This window comes from Cnephaeus nilssonii (genome assembly GCF_951640355.1).
Source record: "Cnephaeus nilssonii genome assembly, chromosome: 1".
Taxonomy (NCBI): domain Eukaryota; kingdom Metazoa; phylum Chordata; class Mammalia; order Chiroptera; family Vespertilionidae; genus Cnephaeus; species Cnephaeus nilssonii.
The window spans coordinates 32,260,822-32,284,087 of record NC_137072.1 but is presented as its reverse complement, the minus strand read 5'-3'; the positions used below and the strand labels follow the sequence as shown (position 1 = coordinate 32,284,087).

Here is a 23,266-nt window from a genome sequence, read left to right as displayed (position 1 = left end):
TTCCTTCCACCCTGACCCCAAAGAGGCCAGATGTTTTAAGATTGTTTCAGAAAGCCTTTTCAATTTTCAAAAAAATTTAATAGCATATTAATAGTTTTAAATATTTTAACATGTCATTTAGAAAACTATATTATTCTTATATACTAAGTAAAGACAATGAAATCAAACTTTATTATAAGTTGTTTATTGTAAGATAATTTACATATATCTTGCTGTCTTTAGTAATTTAAACAACAGACCAATAATTTCTTCTGACCAGGACAGCAGTAAGATAAAGCAAAATCGGCTGGCTGAATTTTCCTTCTTTACCTGAAAAACAAAATACAGAACAAATAAAAATCAAGATAATACAGGGACTGTCACTTTTATGTTACTGTTCAACTAACATGTATTTTTGTCTATTCTTTATTAGCTTAGTAGTTTCATGCTATGTATGTACCATAACCAACCTATTGCCTATGAGAAACATGTAGGATAATGTATGCACAGCCACTGTTACAAGTTTATGTTATTTTTATACCTTATTTTATATGTATGTTATAACATACTATTTTATATGTATGTTATATAATAGTCAAAAAGAATTTCTTGATTGAAAAGATACAAAATCCACAATTTTGATAACTGTAAATTGCCCATTGTTTTGCAGTATTTTATTATTTCATGCATCTTGTCTTCTTCTTCTTTTTTTTAGTTAATTTATGAATGAATACATTAGATACCGTATTTTCCGGCGTATAAGACGACTTTTTAACCCAAGAAAATCTTCTATACGCCCAGTCGTCTTATACGCCGGAAAATACGGTACTTTTGGGTTTTAGTTGAAATTTTATGTAGCTTGCATTTTAATTTTTTTGTCCTTTATAGTTTCTATTAAGCCATGTCATCATTTTAATAAGTGTTATAATACCAACCTACCAAAAGATTTAAAGAATTTTTACATAATAAAATGTTCCTTTACACTGTGGTTCTCAAATTTTGGTCTGGGAGCCCTTTCATGGGGTTCATGAGGGCAAGACCATTTTCATAATGTTATCTGCCTGTTTTAGTTTCATTCTCATGAGTAGATGGTAGAGTTTTCCAGTGTGTGATATCCGAATGTAATGAATACAGAAATAGATGGGAATCTTGCTGTATTTTTGTTGTCAGAAATTCAGGGGTCCTGAGACCATAAAGTTTGAGAACCACCACTCTTCACCAATCTATATTTAATATCTCAAAATAATGCTAATTCTCTTTCCTTGAAGTTTACTTAACAAAAATAAGAAAAAGAAAAAGTCCCCCAGCATTATACACATGCTTCCAAAAGTTGGCTGTTACACTAAACAGGCCTAGCAACCTAAACCTCAACAGTGTCACTGTTGCTAAATTAGCTTCAGTTCTAACTGCCTTGGTTTCTTTTCTGAAAGGGTATGGGGAGAGTATGTGAAATATTACCACTTTACCTCTTGTCTGAGGATGAAACTTGATTTTCATTAATCCCTGGTTATTATATTAGAGAAAAAAAAGACAAACACAAACAAGCTGGTCAACAAGCAATCCATGCTAGTTAATCATGTACACTTGCCAACTAAAAATGTCTATTTCTTCATTCACTACCTTGAGGTTATCACATACTTACCAAAATATTCCTTTAAATCAGAGTCAATGATTACTATAAAAATGTTATAGATCTCAATCTGGTTATAAGCAATAAAACCATATTCATGCAAGTAGGCAAGACTGTGAAAGTATAATTAAAATCACAATTATTCTATAAAAAATAAAATGCAATATATTATAAAATTTAGGCTGACAACTAATACTTGGCACCTCAAATACTGTGGTTTATTCATGCTTTATATTTTATTACTAAAGAGCTAAAAGTGTTTGTGTTAAATATTAAAGTATTTAACTAGAATAACCAATAGTTTAGAAAGCATGCAAATCCATAAACAATTCAACCCTGGGACCACAGAGCTAACTTTTTATAAAGGATGTGGGCAACCTCTAGAAAACGAAAATTTAATAACTTCCAGTTTTTAGAATTATTTTTTAAATTCTGTTTTATGTCCCAATCTCCTTCTCCTCATTTTCCTGATTTGCTACTGTGTAGTCAGGTTTCCCACATTTCTAATCCATAAAGACCCTAATCCACAATTCTGCAGAAATTATAATCTCACACTTTATTCCTGGTTTTCCTTTTTCAAGAGCAAAAAAAGAACCTTGGTTCTCTATATCTCAGAGCCCCCTGAACCATCAGAATGCAGTCTTTCCTCCAGGCCTTCCCACATTTGCCATTCAAGAAGCAATCAACTTAGCATTAGCACTAGGACATATAACAAGGAGAACAATGAATAATGTAATTATTTAATCCTTGGATTAGTCCCCATGTTCTAGATGACAAAATTGAGTTGCAGAGTATCTTAACCAAGTTTATCAAGACAGTAAGTAGCAGGGCCACTTATTATTGCACTATAATCTATGATGCTAATAGAACATTAGTGAGCAGGCTGAGTGATAGGTTAGTCTTGAAGGAAGGATCCTTACGATAGCAAAGCTGATGGATCCAACTAATGGTCTCAGTCAGTTTTACTTGTGTCTCTGGCATTCTGCCCAGTTTCTAGCCTTGAGACAATACTTAAAGAGCAATTTAAATTTCACCTTAGTGATGAACCTTTCCTGAATTCTTAAACATGTTTTCACGTACTCAACAAAATGTTATTTCTCCCTCTTCTGAACTTCCAGTTCTTAATATACTTATGGCATGTCAATCATTCACTCAACCACCATTTATTGAGGAAGTACATGCCAGGTGATGGGGCTACAAAAGTGAGTAAGACAGCCCCTCCCAAGCCACTAGAGCACACAAATAAAAAGGTAATTCCTAATAAAATGTTAAGTGCTGATAAAGGGAAGCACAGGATGCTGAAGAAGGGTACCCCACCCAAACTATGCAGGAGAGTTTTCTGGAGGAAAGGATTCCCCCAGCTCAGTTAGGAAGGATAAACAGGACTCTGTCAGATGAAGAACCAAACGTGCAAGGGGAAGAAAAGAATGGCACTTGAAGCAAAGGCACATGCCACTCTGAAGGTAAAAGAGCATGATATGTTTGCAGAACGACAAGTACATCAATGTGGCTGAAGTTCTAGGAAAGTGAGAAATGGTAGTGGTAAGAGACTAGACTACAGAGAGTGTTGGTGGCCTGAAACTATGGTTCACACATATCAAGCTAAGGATGACACTGAGAGAATGGCTCTATTAACTTCATCATACTACTTTGTCAAATTTTGTCTATAAAGGGCTAAACAGTAAATATTTTAGGCTTTGTGGGTCACAGTCTCTCTTTACAATCCTTTAAAAATATGAAAACCATTCTAGCACTAGACTTCAGTTTGCTGACTTCCATTCTACTGCAATTTCAAATATATAATTTGAAATTCCCTGTTAGGGGCGGTGGGCTCTTTGAGGGCAAACACTAACTACTACATCCTCAGTGCTTAGCATAGGGGCTGGCATTGAAGAGGCTCTCAAAAAAAAATCTTTTCAATTCAGGAGAGAAATACAAGAATCTGCATTAAATGGGCATAAAGGGGAAAGAGTCATGGGCTATTTAGAAAGTAAAACTTAAGAGAACTTGTTGACCAATTAGTAGGAGGGGATAAAGAATAATTCAAAGACAACTTATTACACATTTTATCCTTCATCACAATTATCTGCATGTTTTTATCCTGTTAGCTTTTAAGGTGCAATTTAATAATGTTTTGAATAGAATTCCCATTATCGTAACCCTGGTTTCACATTAATATTTTCTCAAGCAAAGTGGTATACTATTTTATGGTACTGATACAGAAATCTTAATAATTTAAAAAGTCCCAAATCCTACTATCATTCAATGATTTATACGTAAAACCAAACCCAAAACCAGTCCTGTAATTCAGAAAGCTTGGTTTGTAATGTTTTAAGACCCAAAGACAGATTTTATAAATTATATTAAGTTGTCCACATCCTTATTCCTAATGTTTTATTTAGAAAGTGAAAGTTAGCAATATTGATTTCTAAAAGAAAAAACTAGCCAAAAACAATCAGAATAAATTAGAGATTCCATTTTCACCAAATAAGGATACAAGATTAAGCAATGAGTCATTTCATCTTTAACAGGCAAACCAAACCAGAAAACATTTAAACACCCAAAAGTTAAACTAGCAGACATACAAATATGAGAACAAAAACTCTCTGAAGGCAATCTACAAGTACTTACAGAGCTGCAGCACCAGAGATGATTTCAATCAACTCCTTTGTGATGACAGCTTGGCGGGTGCGGTTGAAAGTCAAAGTCAATTTGTCAATCATTTCAGCTACATGAAAAACAAAAAGATTAGACAACAAAATCTAAAAACTAGAAAGGAATAACTGCATTAATTTATTCATAGATATATGTTGTTTAATTTATCAATAAGATTTTGGGAGTTTTTTTGGGGGGTGGGGGACCTGGACCAAAATTGGCCCCCAAAAATTTCAAGGTGTTTTTAAATCTTTCATGGGATACCTTTTCCAAGTATTTGCAAACTTAATGCCTACCAAGTAAGATATACTTCCTTTAAGGCAAAGAGTATTACTTTTCTATCTTTTCAGATGAGAAGAAAGAGATAATATTTGGTCAAAAACTTCATAGAACCAGTAGTAGAGCCCAGGACTAGATCCAATCTCTCTTGTTTCCCAATCTACTTAAAGAATGGTCATGTTTTTGATATGAGGGTCTTCATGCTACTCTGGAGCAGAATTTTCTCAGAAAACTACTGTGTGCTTACAAGCATTCTTGCTCGCATTGTCCATGGCCGTCATCCTGGCACTTTGCTCACTCGTGGTGGACTCCTTCAGAGAATAGTAGATGATGTTGGCCAGAGTGTATTCCTGATAATTCTGCAGCACGTCAGCATCAATGTCATCATAGATACTCATACTCTCTGTTAAAATAAGTGATAAATCTCTGAAGCAATACAGCACAAAGACTAATTTAATCACAGTGGCTTACTATTATAAGAATCCTCTGTAATTACAGAGAGGAAATAAGTGTTAGAAAGGGCAAAAGACGCCGTTTTAATAGTTTCATCTATTTCCACACTGAAGATTTTCAGCAATGTGTAACAAAGCACTGGGTATCTCTCTAAATAAAAGCCTAAGTGACTGAATGACCAGTCACTATGATGTGCACTGACCACCAGGGGGCAGATGTTTAACACAGGAGCTGCCCCCTGGTGGTCAGTGTGCTCCCATAGCCAACCACCCGTGGCCCCTCCCCCCAGCTGGCCAACCTCCCACAGTCCCTCCCCCTGGCCGGCCAACCACCCGCATTCCCTCCTCCTGGCCAACCTTCCACCGCCCTGATTGGCCCCAGGCCAAGGGCCCCCACCAATGCACGAATTCGTGCACCGGGCCTTTAGTTTTTAAATAACTTTACTACATTTCATGGTCATGAAGTTGTCACGAGAGCATCTGGCTGAGCACAAAGTCAGCAAACAATAAATGATTTGTTGTTTTTTTCTTTTCCAATAAAGAAATTAAAAATGGAAACTATATAACATAATACAAAAATCTCAATTCAACCTTTTGATTACTGGAGAAATCAGCAAGTGTCAGTCAGGAAAATGAGAGCAGGAAAATGTTTCCAAAAATATGGAAGAGTGGGAGAAATAAGAGGCTGATAGGAATTTTAGTAATCATGTTGCAGAAATTTAGCAGCACACTTCAAAATTCATCCATTAGGGGGAAGTGTGAAATAGTGCTGTTTCATCAAACTTAAGATGCTACAGATTATAATCCATATTTGATGTACCATTAAGAAACCATTAAGAAAGAAAACAGCATAGTCAATTAAAAATGACATGCCACTGACTGGGAGAAGCATCCCAATTTTAGAAATTTTAAAATGCAAAAAAGTATACATCTTAGAATAGATGAAACATGATACATAAAAGGAGAAAATGCCTTAGGAAAATAAAAACAGTTCCAGAATATTGTTTCTACAATGCCCCATTGAGCAATGGTGACTTTATTCAAACAATAAAACAAGAGAATTTAATGGGACAATATAAATAAGTTGTGAATACTGTTCAAATCTCTATTCTAGACTTTCAGATTGTACTGGAGTTAGAGTTTGCATACATAGACTGCAAAGACAATTTCTGTTCCCCGAGGACAGAAAACATATCAAATGACTGCCCTCAATAGCTATTTGTTGAATTAATGAAGGAACGGAGTAAGAGTTGTCAATACATGGATTAATGCATCATGGAACCCATTAGTAGATGGTGATAGAAATAACCCAACATCATTTTGTTACTGCTAAAACAGGCCATTCTGACATATACCATTTTCCTAAATGAACAAATCTCTCCTTTTATGTGGTAAAATACTTGTCATACAAAAACTACTTACCAGCACTTGCAATGGTATTAAGAGAAAAGATGGGTTTTTCGTCTGTCTTGTAGGAGATGACAGACCTAGATAGGACAAGAGCAAATGTAAATCCTATACTAATAAAACAGAAATAGGTAAACTGACCATCACTTCGCGATGCCCACAGCCAATCAGGAGCGAGTATGTAAATTAACCCAACAAAGATGGCGGTGGCCCCACCCATGGCTGCTCCGGGCCTCTGGGGAGCGCACCTCCTCAGGGCCTCCCTGCCGGGCTCCACACCTGTCAACCATCCTTGCAGCCTCCCTGTGGCCCAGCCCCCAGCCTCAGAGGCAACCCTCTGGTGCCTGAGGTCATAGCTCCAGGTGTCTGGCGTCTCCCTCTACCCTACCCTTGCCCCGCTGCTCTGGTAAACAAAACCCTAGCATTTGAGTAGCCCATGGGCACGAACACACACAGGAGCTCGCTCGGTGCACAGTTAGCGTGCCCCGGGAGCCCTGGGCCAGCCAAGGGGCGATGGTGGCAGCTGTGGCGGCAGCAGCAGGCAGCTCAGCTTTGCTTTGAATAGATGAAAGAGGCCGCCTACACAGCAACCCAAATTATCAGATCTCCCTCCTCCCTATCTCGCCAATCAAGAGAGGAGAGGTGATGGGCGTGGAGGGCGGGCGGGCGGACAGGAGGCAGAGGAGGAAGAGGATGAGGAAGGGGGCCAGATGCATTCCACTTTCACAATGGGAAAGTGAAATGCACTAGCACACCCAACCTCTCCAGTCCTCTCCGCCTGCCTTGCTCCCCCCACCTCTTCCCCTCCACGCCTCCCTGGAAGCACCAGCACTGCACAGAGGAACTCTCCGGAGAAGGAGGGCGAGGAGGAAGTGGCGCCGGAGCGCACAGGGCTTGGCACTGTGGCTGCCACTACACAGGCTGCTGGAGTGAGCCTGCCAAGTGCCGGCAGCAAGGGGAAGGAAGGCCTATTCTTGCATGAATCTTCGTGCATCGGGCTTCTAGTTTCAAAATAACATTTAAACTGTTAAGTATTTACTTATTTTAAAATATTAACATAAATAAGCTTTGATTTCTAAAATTTTCTTGCCTGAATCGATTAAAGATGATAGATCCTTCATCAAATTCATATCCAGAATTTAGTAGTTCCAGGGCAATGACTGATGCATCTCCAAAAGTAGGGGGTTTTCTTCCCACTTCTTTGAACGTCACCAGAAACTGGTCAGAATGAGTCCTACAAGAAAATCAAGAGAGCACATAAGATATTTTAATGGAATTATTCTTCTAAAAGAACACAGGGAAAAAAGAAGAAATCCCTATGGATCAAGATTTTTAGAGGGAAAGGGGGTGTTCACTGAATCACGTTGTTCCATACACTATCATGATTATCCCTTTCTCTCAGCACCTGCAAAGAGACCAATAGTCAGGCCTTTCTTGTTTTATTTCTCTACGCCTTTGTCTTTCTCCTTCCAATCCTAATTAACTATTGTTCGTGCTGACATTTCCAGACTGTGATAGCTCCTCAGATCCAGTCCTGATGTTTAAAAAGGTCAATAGCTTTTGATATTCCCATTGCATTCCATTTATGGTTTGGATGAAAAAGCTAAACACAAGTAGAAAAGGAGGGAAATCTATATATTCTAATATATGCTGGAAAAAATAAAAACAAAACATAAGCCTGAGTACAAAAACTAGCAAAGAAATTTCCATTTATTCATGCATGCTCCTTTTTAAACATAAATAATATATATTTAAATTACCTATGAAGTATAGCCCTAATTTTATCACCAATTCCAACAATCTTAACTTCTTTCCCAGCTGCTGTGAGCGTAGCCACCTCACTTTTCATCTGTTTAGCAACCGAGGAATGGATAGCACCACAAAGCCCTCTATCTGAGGACACACCGATAAGGAGATGTTTCTTCATGTCTTCAGGCACCTTAATATCAGCCTTTTCATACAGAGCTTAAAAACAAATGACAAAAAAAAATACACACAAGAATTTATATATGTAACTCATACTAAATACAATAATCCCTAATTTACAAAAGAGCTGGCTGTTTTAAAAATGATGCATTTAAATTTAGGTGGCACTTGATTAATATAACCAAAACATCCTGTGTATTTATTCCATTTATAATCAAGATGAAAACCACAAAGGTTTAAATCTCTACATGACAAAGGTTCCTAAGGGTCCATTAATGGCCACTTTATCTTAAATACTGACTAAAATAAATCTCTTACAATTAAAGAACTTTTAAAGAGACTAGAATTACAGAGGTAACAACTTATTTAGTTATCAGACTTCTAAATAACGCAAATCCTCAGTGTACAACCAAAAAAGGCAAATATTTACTAAGCTGCTTATATAATCTGCATATTAAGCTCTTATAAAAACTGTTATGTTAAAATAATGTTGCCACTTCATTTTCAGGATTACTTTAACAACCTCACTTTGTTGGTGTAATTTTCCAAGCAGAGACCAAGAGAGGATTCAGTGGGATGAAATATACATGTACTTTACTAGGAGATATGCCTATGAGAGAAAACAAGAAGTCAGAAGAGTCATCATACCATGCATGATGCAGGTCTGAGCCGTGGGAAGAAAGGTTGGGTGGCAGCTTCCCAATGTAGTTTAAGGGAAGTTCAACAAGGCTGCTGGGAACCCCAAGTCTCCCAAGAACATGCCTGCCTGTATCCAGCCTGTGCTCAGGTGCCGGCTAGGAGCAGGCCATAGAAAGCATGGCTGGATGTAGATGCAGGATGGATTTCAGCAGCTGGTGCTCACTGTAATTGCAAGGTGCAACTTTATGGCTGCCACATTTACCCATTTCAACAAAATTCTTGTTACTACTATCTTTTTCAGTATTGATTCTCAAATTTCAATACCTGAGACCCTCCACAAAAAGCAGAGAGAAGTGCCCTGGCCGGGTAGCTCAGCTGGTTAGAGCGTTGTCCTAGTCAGGGAACATACAAGAATCAACCAATGGCCTGGCTGGTGTGGCTCTGTGGTTGAGGTCAACCTATGAACCAGAAGGTCACAGTTCCATTTCCGGTCAAGGCACATGCCCAGGTTTTGAGTTCGATCCCCAGTAGGGGGTGTGCAGGAGGCCGATCAGTGATCCTCATCATTCATGTTTATTATCTCTCTCTCCCTCTTCTTTCCTCTCTAAAATCAATTTTTAAAAATACTAAAAAAAGAAAAAAAATCAACCAAGGAATGCACACATAAGTGGAACAAATCAATGTTTCTCTCTCTCAAATCAATAAAATAAATAAAAAATAAAGCAGAGAGAAGTACTCAACTCCAAAGTTCTGCAGAGAGGAGAGAATATTTCTTTTAAGTCGCTTTTTAATATTGTATAGTGTAAAATACCTGCTTTACATTTTAAAATATTTCGAATAATTAGCTATTTAATATTTACCAGTTAGGGTTTTTTTGTTTTTTTTTTTTGGTTATTTTGTTATTTTTCTTTAGTCGAAGGACTTTAGATGACTGGCAGCCTTAATTTGGATGTTTAGTATTTTTTCACAAATAATCAGATATCTAAGCCAATTTCTTCTTTATTAGATAATTTTGTGGTTATAGAATTTTGGAGGGTAACAAATTTATTATACATGTGCATGTCAGCAAGAAAAATAAATAGTAAAATGACTTTTCTTTTTCATATAAATAGCTAGAGAATAATTTAACCAACCAACATTTACCGAGCCACCAACTAGATGCTTAGTATTGTGCTAAGGAGGGAAGGAGACATGAAAGCAAATGGCTGGAGCTGATAAGGACTGATGAAACCTAACCTAGCAACTCTCTTCTAGGTGAAACTAAGTATGGTATTTAAAGTAAGAAGCCATTTCCACTGATGCCTAGTGCTTTATAATTTTCTTACATAAAAATTTCTTTAGCAGTATAAATGCATGTTTAAAATATATGGAAGAGCACAAGAAAACTACTGCACAGGACAATTTACATCTAATACATAGACCTATTAATATACAGATATACAGGATATCTCAAAAATGTATATACACTTTAATAGCTGAAAGCTCAATTTTGAAAATAAAATGTATCTTAATAAACACTGACTTTATAATTATTCAAAGTGTGAGCAGACATTTACTTGGACACCCTATATTTTCTCTAATTTGGAAATAAGCAAATTTTGTTTTCTTTATAGTTGATGTTTAAACATTGCACTCATGTATTCATGAGCCATGTCCATGACTACTCGGCCAACTCTCCACTGCAGAGTACCACCTCCCCACCCTGCACTTCTAAAATATCACATCACAACTGAATAGGATGAACTCAAGCATTGGAGTTTGATGCACTATGTTCTTTCAATGGTATATTTAATAATCTAGGAAACTTTTCAGAATCTTTAAAAAATTAACATAACAGGTATGCAATCTCAGGCAAGTTACTTGATGTCACTGTGCTTCAGTTTTTCTCATCAGCAAAGCAGAGGATCAAACAGTTCCTACCCCAATAGGGTTGCTGTGAAAAATGAGTACATGTAAAATAGTCAGAATACACCCATTGATACTAAATAAGTCATTAGTAGTGATCTTCTTTATGTTAAACCAGAGGCCCGGTGCACAAAATTCATGAACAGGTAGGGTCCCTAGGCCTGGCCGGCGATCAGGGCCCATTGGGGCCTTCCGTTGCCAGCCAGGGCCTTCCTTCGTTCCACGCGCCCCTTGATGGTCAGCGCATAACATAGCAAGCGATAGAACTCCCGGTCAAACTCCTGAGGGGACACTGTGCATATTAGCCTTTCATATATATATATATATATGATAGTTCTTCATAGTTTTTGAATTACATTCTTCTCTTACCCAAAGATCCTGTTCCATACACTCGAGCTGGTTTCAGCTCCCTCTCAGCTCGGGCATATTTTGCTGCTGCTACCATTTTCATAGACTTGGTAATTTTCTGGATGTTTTTGATTGACTTCAATCGCCTGGTAACTGAAAAATAGAAGTGTTGTGTTAACACACTGCGGGCGGAACATGAGCATTCTTGTGTTTTCATAGTACACAGTGTTTTACATAAATGTTAAAGGCACATCTTAAAATTAAATACCCATTTCAAAGTTATTTATTACATGTTCTTACAAGCTAATATCTTTTTAAAGTATGATACTTTGTAAAACGTTTTTTGTACTCATTTATTAGAAACTTATCTGGCCACTGGGTAAAGCTAGCAATAAAACTACTGGTGCACAATGTGTTAAGATAAAAGTTACAATTTCATTTGTGAATTTTTCTAAACTGTAAGCCCCCATTTACACCATTAATTAAGAGCATGATGCTAAACTAAGGTTAATGTTAGAATGAGTACTAATAAGAGGTCAAACTTAGCTGACAACATAAGAGATCAGTAAATTAAACACTGAAAATATTAAATTGTTGAAAATGGCCTTTAACCGCATGTTCCATATATTTTTTATATATCTACAAATAGTATAGTTTTTCTCAATTATAACATTATCATTCTATAGACAACAGAATCCAACAACCATGTGTCACCTCAATGGTTGAGCGTCTAAAACAAGTTCAACGCCCCACACATATGACAAAGATTTATTTTGTCAATTTTGACATAATATATAATGGGCTTAAAAAGATGGCTTTTTTAAAAGTATTATTGCCAAAATTTAGTTTTTCTTGATTTATATACTGAGATAAAGTACTTACTGTCTTTCAAAGTTGCCATATTTCGAACTTGGATCCTGAGAGGAAAGGTTTTAAAAATATTTTAGTTTTTTTGAAAAATAGCTCCATTATATAATAAAAACTTTCGAAGTTAATATGTTTATTTAAAGAATACCCCATAAAGAATTACTCAAATATAGGGCTCTAAATATATATATGTTAATTTTTAAATCCCTCAATATTGATACCTAATCCTGTATCAAAGACCTGATTTTATTTAACTTTAGTAATACAAACCTTTCACTGAACTCACATTGGCATTCATACATGCTCTCTTCCCACCTTCATGTCTTTGCCTACATTGTTTTCCCAAAAGAAAAGTCCTTTCCTTTGTTAGGCTACCCAACTTTCAAGGTCAGCCACCTCTAAAAACAGCATTCCTTGCCCAGCCGTGTGGCACAATGGTTGAGCCTCAATCTATGAATCAGGAAACCATGGTTTGATTCCGGGTTGAAGCACATGCCTGGGTTGTGGCTCGATCCCCAGTAGGGGTTGCGCAGGAGGCAGCAGATCAATGATTCTTGCTCTATTGATGTTTTTATCTCTCTCTCCCTCTCCCTTCCTCTCTGAAAATAAATAAAAATATATTTAAAAAAAGCATTCATTGACTTCAGTTCACCAAAACCTTTTCAAATAACACTTATACATTCTAACGTAACAAAATGTGTGAAAGCAGTTTTATTCCAACTAATTCTTAACTTTTCCAACTCAATTCAATAAACATTTACTAAATAGCTACTGTTCTTCAGGATATGGTCTCTGACCACAAGAAGGATACCATTATCTCATAAACAAGATTCATGAAAATTTAGATTTACATAAAATTTACATGAAAAATTTTCTATAATCTTTAAAGTATAATTCATAAAAGTCAAAATGACTTAAATGTAATGTTAGTGAAAGATAAATATGAGAGGATCCCTGCCCTATGAGGAAGGCAACATATTACCAAATATAAATTATCTTCTAGCCCTTAAATCCATACAAAGTACTTGTGTTGGCCCAGAACAGTCCATGGAAGACTTGAAGATTCAATAAATTTGTACATAGAGGAGGACTAAGGAGGGCATTCCCAGGAACGGGAAATCGTTTTGAAGTTGTAGACATGGGTTGGTTTACTAAGTTTAAATATTATTTTATAGGGAATAAGGAAATGAATATCCATAAGCCAACAAATCAGTTTAGTTTTTCTGTGAAGTATCTTGGATGGCAGTGAAAAGCCCAAAATAATGTTGGAATACTGATGACATGGAAACTATATAGGGGCTGCTGCAACTTCCAAACAAAAGCAAGAACCTGGACTAAGATGTTAGCAAAGCCAACAAGAGACGAGGTTTGAGATCAAATTCTTAAGAGTGAAAAGGAGCCCACGGTGGCTCAGTAGCTGAGCATCAGACTATGAACCAGGAGGTCAGGGTTTGATTCCTGGTTAGGGCATGTGCCCAGGTTGCAGGCTCGATCCCCTGTGGGGTGTGCAGGAGGCAGTTGATGGGTGATTCTCTCTCATCATTGATGTTTCTATCTCTCTCCCTCTCCCTTCCTCCCCGAAATCAATAAAATATATTTTTTTAAAAAGAGTGCAGCCCTGGCCAGTTTGGCTTGGTGGATGGAGCATTGGCCTGTGGGCTGAAGGGTCCCGGGTTTGATTCCGGTCAAGGGCACATGCCTGGGTTGCAGGCTCAATCCCCAGTGGGGGGTGTGCAGGAGGCAGCCAATCGATGATTCTCATCATTGATGTTTCTATCTCTCTCTCCCTCTTCCTTCCTCTCTGAAATCAATAAAAATATTTAAAAAAAGAGAGCAAAGGAAAACAAGAATGACCCCAAATTTTCTAATTTAATGACCTGAGTGGATGGTATTGTCATTAACCAAGATAGATAAAGTGGGTGCAGGTGATCTTCCTGGAGAAAATGATTTTTGAATATGATATAGTTAAAAGACCATGGGACCAGGTGGAAATGTCCAGTGGGTCTGAGATTTTGAGATTTGTGATACAGATTTGTAACTATTAGTAAACATAGTAGTTGATGCCATGTTTTCCAAAGGAAAAAAATGGAAATAGAAGCAGGGGAAAATTCCTAATTTTATGAAGTTAGCATTATCTTAATACTGAAATCATATAAATACATTAAAAATGACAGAGAATATCATGAACATAGATGCTAAAATCCTCAACAAAATATTAGCAAATTGAATCTAACAATATACTAAAATGAATTATACAGCGTGGCCAAGTGGAATTTATTCTAGGTATGCAAAGCTGGTTCATCATTCACAAATCAAATACTAGTAATATCCATCACATCAACAGGTTAAAGAAGAAAAATCATATGATCAATAGATGCAGAAAAATCATTTGACATAATCTAATAACTTTTCATGATAAACCTTTTAGCAAATTAAAAATAGAAGAAAAAACTTCCTTAACCCAGTAAAGAATATCTACCCAAAACCCCATGGTTTAATGGTGAGAAACTAGAAACTTTCTCCCTAAGAATGGGAACAAGACAAGATTGTCCTCTCTTACCACTCCTATTCAACATCATACTGGATAGCCCAGCTAATATAATAAGACAAGAAAATGAAATAAAAGGTATACAGACTGGAAGGGAAGAAATAAAGCTGTCTTTGTTCATAGGTGATATGATTGTCTAGGTAGACTATCCCAAAGAAGTAGCAAAAAAAACTTCTGGAACTAATAATCAATTATAGTAAGATTTCAGGATACAGGGTTAATATATACAAAAGTCAGTTCTTCCCTTTATACCAGCTATGAACAATTGTAGTTTCAAGTTAAAAAACACACAAAAAACAATACTATAAACTGAAGACTTAAAAAATGGTTATGCCGACAAATTTTATGTTTTACCACAATTGTAAAAATATACAGACATATATAAACCTAACAAAATGTGTGTAAAACATATATGAGGAAAACTGCAAAATAGATAAAAGAAATTAAAGATTCAAATAAATGGAGAGAAATTCCATATTCATAGATAGGAAAATTCAATGTTGCTAACAAGTCAATTCTTCCCACCTGACCTAAAATTATTACAATTCCAATAAAAACCTCAGCAAGTTACTTTGTGACTACCAATAAACTGATTTTAATGTCTATATGGAAAGGCAAAACACCCAGAATAGCCAACATTACAGCGAAGAAGAACAATGCCAGAGAAGTGACACTACCAGATTTCAAGACTTACTATCAAAGTCCAGAAAACAAGGCATTGGTGAAGGAATGGACAAGTAGATCAATGGAACAGAATACAGAGCCCACAGACTCACACAAATATATTAAGTTTCACAAAGGAGCAAAAGTCATTATATGGAGAAAGGATACTCTTTTCTACAAATGGTGTTGGTGCCCTACCAGTCTGGCTCAGTGGATAGAGCACTGGCCGGCAGACTGAAGGGTCCTGGGTTTGATTCCATTAAGGGCATGTACCTCGGTTGCAGGCTTGATCCCCAGCTGGTTTGGGGGTGCAGGAGGCAACCAATCAATGTCTCTCTCTCACATTTCTCTCTCTCTGTCTCTCCTCCTCTCTCCAAAAATTAATGGAAAAATATCCTCCGGTGAAGATTAACAACAAAACAACTTCTACAAGATACCAAAGGAGAAAATCTAGGTGCTTTGTTTGACTGAGTTTTTAGCTAAAACATCCAAGGTATTACCCATGGAAGAAAAATATTGAGAAGTTGGACTTCATTAATTTTAAAAACTTCCACTCTTCAAAAGACACTGTTAAGAGAATGAAAAGCAAGCCACACACTGGGAGAAAATATTTACAAAACTCATATCTGATAAAGACTGTTATCCAATATATACAAAGAATTCTTTAAAACTCAACAATAAGAATATGGACAACACAATTAAAAAAAAGGGCAAAAGATTTGGAACAGCCACTTCACCAAAGAAGCTATACAAGCAAATACGCATATAAAAAGATGCTCAGTATCATATGCCATTAGGGAACTGCATATTAATGAGCTACAACTACCAACCTGTAAGAATGCTTAAAATTTTTAAAATGACAATACCAAATGATGATGAGGCTAAGAATGTGGAGCAAAAGGAACTCTCATTGATTACCAATGGGAATGTAGAATGTATGGCTACTCTGGAAGATGGTTTGGCAGTTTCTTACAAATCTTGAACATAGTGTTAACATATGATCCAGCAATCATGCTCCTTGGTATCTAATCTACTGAGCTAAAAACTTATGTCTACACAAAAACCAGCGCATGAATGATTAAAGCAGATTTATTCATGATCGCCAAAAATTGGAAGCAATCAAGATGTCCTTCAATGTGAAAGAAAGGATAAACAAACTGGTACATACATACAATGGAGTATTATCCTATCTAATAAAAGAGTAATATACAGATTGGTCATCACTGCAACACACAATATAGCTGCCCCCATGTGGTCAAAGATCCTGCCCCCATGTGGACACAAGATGGCCACTACAAGATGGCCAGCAGGGGAGGGCAGTTGGGAGGCACCCGGCCTGCAAGGGAGGGCAGTTGAGAGGGACCAGGTTTGCAAGGGAGGGCAGTTGGAGGTGATCAACCCTGCAGGAGAGGGCAGTTAGGGGTGACCAGGCTGGCAGAGGAGGGAAGTTGGGGGCAAACAGGCTGGCAGGGGAGCAGTTAAGCATCAACCAGGCTGGCAGCGGAGTGGTTAGGGGGTGATCAGGCTGGCAGGCAGAAGCGGTTAGGGGCAATCAGGAAGGCAGGCAGGCAAGCAGTTGGGAGCCAGCAGTCCTGGATTGTGAGAGGGATGTCCGACTGCCCGTTTAGGATCGGGCCTAAACGGGCGGTCGGACATCCCTCCAGGAGTCCCAGATTGGAGAGGGTACAGGCTGGGCTGAGGGACAACCCCACGCCGTGCACGAATTTCGTGCACCGGGCTTCTAGTTCAGAAATAAAAATAAATGAGCTCTCAAGCCACAAAAAGACATGACAGAACCTTAACTGAACATTGCTCAGTGAAAGAAGACAATCTTTAAGGCTATATACTGATTTCAACTACACAACATTCCAGAAAAGACAAAATTATAGCAACAGTAACATTATCAGTGGTGGCCAGGATTTGGAAAAGAGATTTTTGGGGGAGTGAAACTATTCTGTATGATACTGTAATAGTAGGCACAAGTTATTATGTATTTGTCAAAACCCACAGAACTATACAATAGGAGTGACCTTAATAAAATCATGCACCTTAATTAATAATGTATTAATAATGATCCATTAATTGTATACATACCACACTAATGCAAGATGTTAATAATTGGGGACACTGTTCAAAGTGGGGTGTAGTTATACGGAACTCTCTGTACTTTATGCTCAATTTTTCTATAGGCCTAAAACTACTAAAAAAAAAACAAGCCAACCTATTAATAACAACTTAAAAATGCAGGTTATGAAATGGTATGATCCCATTTTTGTGATTATGTGCATAAAAATAAGTCTGGAAGGCGACAACCAAAACTGTTATCTTTAAAAACTTTGTCTTATCTAACTATTGGTATTACTTAGCCAAAGAAAAATATGGAAACAAGAGGAAGGAGACTTTATGGGAAATATTAGGTTTGATTAGAATGGATCCACTAAAGATTAAAGTTATTAAATACTGACAAGCGCAACTATTTCAAGTACAGACTTATCTGACATAATGATTATCCTGTTAACTAATGGTACTTGAAAAGTGACCCCATTTTTGGACAGCTTTCTTTTTATGGTGTAATGACTTTTTTACTCTAAGCATTCTCAATCTATAGATTACTAGAGACCCAGTGCACAGGTTCGTGCACCGGTGAGGTCCCTCCACCTGGCCTGCGGGGATTGGGCTGAAACTGCCTCTCTGACATCCCCCAAAGGGTCCCGGATTGTGAGAGGGCACAGGCCAGGTTGAGGGACCCCACCGGTGCCCAATCGGGGCCGGAGAGGGACCGAGGGAGGGCTCCAGGGTGTGTCCAGCCCGTCTCGCCGAGTCCCAATTGGCCAGACCCCAGCAGCAAGCTAACTTACCAGTCAGAATGTCTGCCCCCTGGTGGTCAGTGTACGTCATAGCAACCGGTCGAAAGGTCAAATGAACGATCAGACACCATATTAGGCTCTTATTATATATAATAAGGAGTGACATTTGAACATTATAGTTTTAGGCAGACACTCCAACTTAATTGACACAAGTTTCTAATCAGAAAATATGATGTGAAACAAATGTGAATTACATGCCATATTTGTATGAACACATGTTTTGGGTTTCCATACTATCCCAAATGAGGTATGAAGAGGTAGGCTCTTTTGTGATTCTTCATGCTGTGCTCATGGTCTAATTCCCTGTTTTGAAGAACTCTCATGCTTAGCCTTCACTTAGTTCTAAATATGTCAATCTATGCTACAACTTTATTTTTTAAATACAATTTGAGTACAGAATAATCATGAGTTGATCTGAACTCTCTTTAGGGATAGCTTGCTCTATCTACTGAATATACTATATTTGCAAATGAAAAGATAAAGTTCTGAATCAGTTGTATGTTCTAGAGAACTGCATCATGTCCTGAGAAACATGTAGATTATTTGGGAAACTAGAAACGTTATCAAATACAGTGGATGGAAAAATTACACATATTGTGGATTACCATTATTTACTATGATTATTCAGCATTGTTAGGAAAGCTGAAGAAGGCAGTGTGGAGGGAGTCAGAGAGGTCACTAGATGAATGATTTATCAAAGAATTTTAAGGAGCAAATAAATGCTGTGTAATATAAAGATTAAGGAAGCAGCATCCACTAATTCATTTGTTTTTCCTTTTTAAAATTAAATATATTGGGGTGACATTGGTTAACATGATAATACAGGTTTCAGGTGTGGGTTTCAATGTTACAAGATTTGTATATTGCACTGTGTGCCTACCACCCAAGGTCAAATCTTCTCCTATCACCATATACTAGGTCCCCTTTCACTTCCCACCCCCTATACTAATTCTTAAGGAAAATTATGAAGTATGTGTAATTCTAATATTGAATGCCTGTGTGAAAGTCCATCACTTGCCCTTTGAACAAAAAATGACTCTCTTGCACTTCTTTACCAACTGTGGCCCATGATCAAGTCTTCTTTGACAAATACAATAAACCTTCTTACATTATATTTTACATAGAAACTAGTTAAAAACTCATTTTCATTTTTCAATTGATATATCTGAATCCACACCAGCATGTCTCCCACTGCTCTCAGCTCTTTCAAATCCTCACACTAACCCATTAATTATGTAGTATCATTACCTCCATTTAACAGTTACAGAAATGGTAGAGACACGGACACTGAGAAACTTGTCCAAGGTCACACAGCCAGGGGAGTGGCAGTCAGGACTCAAACCCCAGCAGTTTGGCTCCAGTCCATCTTATATTACACTCTGCTGTCTCACGTTTTTTACATTTACAAGTAAATATCTGCTTTTTTAGTTTAAGATGATAACCTTCCTTTTCTTTCCTGAAATACCACCCCTTTTCCTTTTCAATGTATATAGTTCAATTTATGGCCATTGGTCTCATATCTATATACTAGAGGCCCAATGCATGAAATTTGTGCAAGGGGCGTGGCTCTCGCAGCCCCAGCTTCATCTGGAAGGTCGTTAGGCTGCCCGGTCTAATTAGCATATTACACTTTTATTATCTATAATAACAAAGCTGGGGCTGCAAGGGCCGAGGCAAGCTGCTGCGGCTGCGAGGGCCAAGTTCCTTGCACACATTTCGTGCATTGAGCCTCTAGTTATAGATATAAAAGCCAAGCGACTGGAACAACAGAACGACCAGAACAATCAGTTGATATAACGCGCACTGGGGAGGCCAACTGGCCCGATGGGAGCCCTGACTGGCCCCTCCCCCCCCCCCGACTGGCCCTGCCCCCAATCAGCCCTCCCACCCCCACTGGGGGGGTCAGCCAGCCAACTGCCGATGGCCCCTCCCCCTGGCTGGCCCCCCACCCACATCAGAGGCAGGGCCAGCTGACCTCCCAAGGCCCATCCTCCCCCACCCCCACCGCCGGCCAGCCCACACTCATGCACGAATTCGTGCACTGGGCCTCTAGTTATAAAATAGTTCCATTTTAGAGAATGTGGAACACTAGGAAATACAGATGTATTTTCCCCTTATTTGAGATGGAAAAAGTGGAGACTCTTCCTCAAATTTCTTATTTCCATTTTCTTAAACACTACTTTAAAAAAAAGTTAATTTCTGAAACTTTTGGGTACTTGCTGATTCCCTAAACAATTAAAATAATTTCATCATGATTTTAATTAAGCCTCGTGTTTAATGTTAGGATGCAAACTTCCCTGAAGCAAAAACTGTAACAACAATCCACGTTTAAAAATTCAATAACCAAAACAGAACCAAGGAAATGCCCTTTCATGGTTCTGTTAAAGCAAAGGTATTTTTTTACATTTCAAATTACTTTTGTGAAGTGTGAAACTTTAAGATGGTTTTCATTTCTGAATTTAAAGGCAATTATAATGAATGGGAAAGAAAAGGGCAGAATAAGTAGAAAAGACATCAGGCCCCGAGTGATGGAAAATGTGAAGAGGGTAGAATATGCTTTCCACGTGGAATACCAATGTTTGATGAATATTCATAATCTACCAATTTAAAAACATCATTCCAAGGGGATTAAGGTCAGGACTATGACCTTTATTTGATGATTGAGGTTCCAATTTAGGTCCCTAGAATTAGTTGTCTCAGACAGAGAGAGCTTTTATTTTTTATTTATTTATTTTTTAAATATATTTTATTGATTTTTTACAGAGAGGAAGAGAGAGGGATAGAGAGTTAGAAACATCGATGAGAGAGAAACATCGATCAGCTGCCTCTTGCACACCCCCTACTGGGGATGTGCCCGCAACCAAGGTACATGCCCTAGACCGGAATCGAACCCGGGACCTTTGAGTCCGCAGGCCGACGCTCTATCCACTGAGCCAAACCGGTTTCGGCAGACAGAGAGAGCTTTTATTTAAAAGAATTCTTTATGAAAAGATATTCAAATTGTCTTATAGGGTTTTGTTTTTTAAAAAGTTATTTCTACAGTTTTATTTTTATTTTGTAGAAAAGCAAGGAAGAATTTATTGACCACAGCAAAAACATATTTAGGACAGTGAAACAAGAAAGGGCATAGAAGAAGCAAGAGGAGAGTCGAGGCTGGGCTGCTTTAGCTCACTGAGAAGTCAGAGAAAAGGGGGCTTTGGAGACAGGCTCAGGGGGTTAGCCTGGGATGAACGGCCACGGCCCACTGCTCCCCTGGTTACAAGTCTATGTGCCTGTGGGGGAACGGCACCAGGGTACTCCTTGGAGGGAGAGCATGCCTACAGTTTTATGTAAAATGTGTTGTCCTCAATTCAGAACATTTAAAAAATGATAACTTGGATACCATTTAAGGCTCTAAAAATATGGAAGGAAGGAATGAAGGGAGGGAGGGAGGGAGGGAGGGAGGGAGGGAGGGAGGGAGGGAGCTGATGATTGCTGACCACCTCTGCATGCCAGGAACTGTCCCACGAAGCTCACTAAGACCATATCTATTTAACACCACATTTTAGCGCCTTAATGCAGACCAGGCACTTAACATACGTGTGCCGAATGATTAGCAAATGATACAACTCATACAACTGAGAATTTAACAGAAGTGACTTCTTAATTCCCATGAATATTCTTCAATATATGAGGGGGTGCGGTGGGGAAACCTGACTTCCAAGGCAAATCCACCAACATTTTAATGTAGGCATTTCACAGCATACTAAATTACTTCCTTACACTATTGTTATAAACTCTTTTCTTAATGAAAAACATACCTATTTCAATTAATGCTTTATAGTCCCTTCGCATAAACTAGGATACAAAAATCTAGTTTTGTGCTATAGCTCCTTAGAATTCTCCCTTACTGTAAACCCAGGGAATTGCTACACAGACGATAACTAAGATCTCCTTAGCACTGCGTCTGAAATTTTCCCAGACTTTGTCTAACATAGGTATTTCATCCTTTTATATGGTCCCACCACAAGCCAACGTTTATGTGCCTATTCCTAGGCCTTTTACTATGCAATTGTTTTTGGAAACCAATGTTTAAAATCCTTAAAAATTGCAAGACAGTTACTTAATCCAAACTCCTCCTCCTCCTCTCAGGACCTTGGGACAATTTCATGACCTTGCAGGGTTACTGCTTCAGCATAACGGTTGCAAGATACTGTAAGGTGTCTTTCTCTTGCTCGCCGACAGACAGATTTTTTAAGGTCCCCTTTGCACCCAAACTACCACCGGCCCACGGAGGGCACTTATTTGACTCACCAGTGCCCAGCAAAGCGCCTGCTACACGGTAGGTGCTTAATAAACGTTCTGGCTGAACCGAACAGCTCTTAAAGGGTCACTCCGCTCTATACTGGCCATGCAAACTCTCTCCAACACTGGGATTTCAAAAGGCGTCAAGGACGGAAAGAACAGCTTCATCTTCCCCCTAGACCTTGCCTTGGATCCTCCCTTCCCCCTCACTTTGTGGGCCCAGCTAAAGACTGCACGATACTCATGGCCTGGCACAAAGCAGGAGCTCCCCCAAGTACTTGTTAGCGGAATGAAGACAAGACCGCCCTGAAATTAACTCGGACGAAGGTCTCAATCCCGAGGTCCCAGAAGACAACTCCTCGTGGCCCTCCCCCCGCCCCACTCCGCCTCAGGAGACGTGGCGTAACCTTGCGGTCTCTCCGGCCCCTTCACGTGCCCTTCCCGGATTCGAGGCGCTTCCAGCACCCCGGGCCACCCGGGGCCTCTAGGGACCGAGGCCTCCAGAGACCAGGGACCCGGCCGGCCTGCGACCCCTGTTTTGTCCCACACGCCTCCACCCGCTCCCTCCGCATGGAGTCCTTCCAACCCTTGCAACCCTCCCAATTCCTACCGCAAGCTGCCATACCATTGCGGCTGCACGGCCCAGGCCGAGACCCCAACGACGCCCGCCCGAGAAAACATGGTGGTACTGGCCCTGCTGAAGGTCGGTCAGACAGGCCTCACCGCGCATGGGCAGGAGCTTCCCCACGCCCCTTCCCGCCCCACTTCCTTCTTCAGTCTCGCTTCCTGACGCCAAACTGAGGTAAATCTCGCGAGC

The 23,266-nt window shown here is 38.8% G+C and overlaps 1 protein-coding gene across 2 annotated transcripts; it reads right to left on the bottom strand.

The window, feature by feature from the left end:
* Positions 1 to 157: 157 nt before the first annotated feature.
* On the bottom strand, positions 158 to 23,196 carry ATP5F1C (ATP synthase F1 subunit gamma; the record flags this gene model as incomplete). 2 transcript variants are annotated; one of them, XM_079772325.1, is made up of 10 exons in its annotated part: positions 23,075 to 23,196; positions 12,103 to 12,137; positions 11,242 to 11,373; positions 8,163 to 8,367; positions 7,493 to 7,636; positions 6,418 to 6,482; positions 4,791 to 4,946; positions 4,241 to 4,337; positions 1,446 to 1,482; positions 158 to 309 (listed from the first exon to the last, which is right to left on the bottom strand). In XM_079772325.1, the coding sequence occupies exons 1-9, from the start codon at positions 23,128 to 23,130 to the stop codon at positions 1,476 to 1,478; spliced, it is 897 nt and encodes a 298-aa protein (XP_079628451.1). In that variant the 5' UTR covers positions 23,131 to 23,196. The 2 variants fall into 2 exon arrangements, with proteins under 2 accessions (XP_079628451.1, XP_079628452.1); XM_079772326.1 differs by lacking the exons at positions 158 to 309; positions 1,446 to 1,482 and having other exon boundaries at positions 4,237 to 4,337.
* Positions 23,197 to 23,266: the final 70 nt, after the last annotated feature.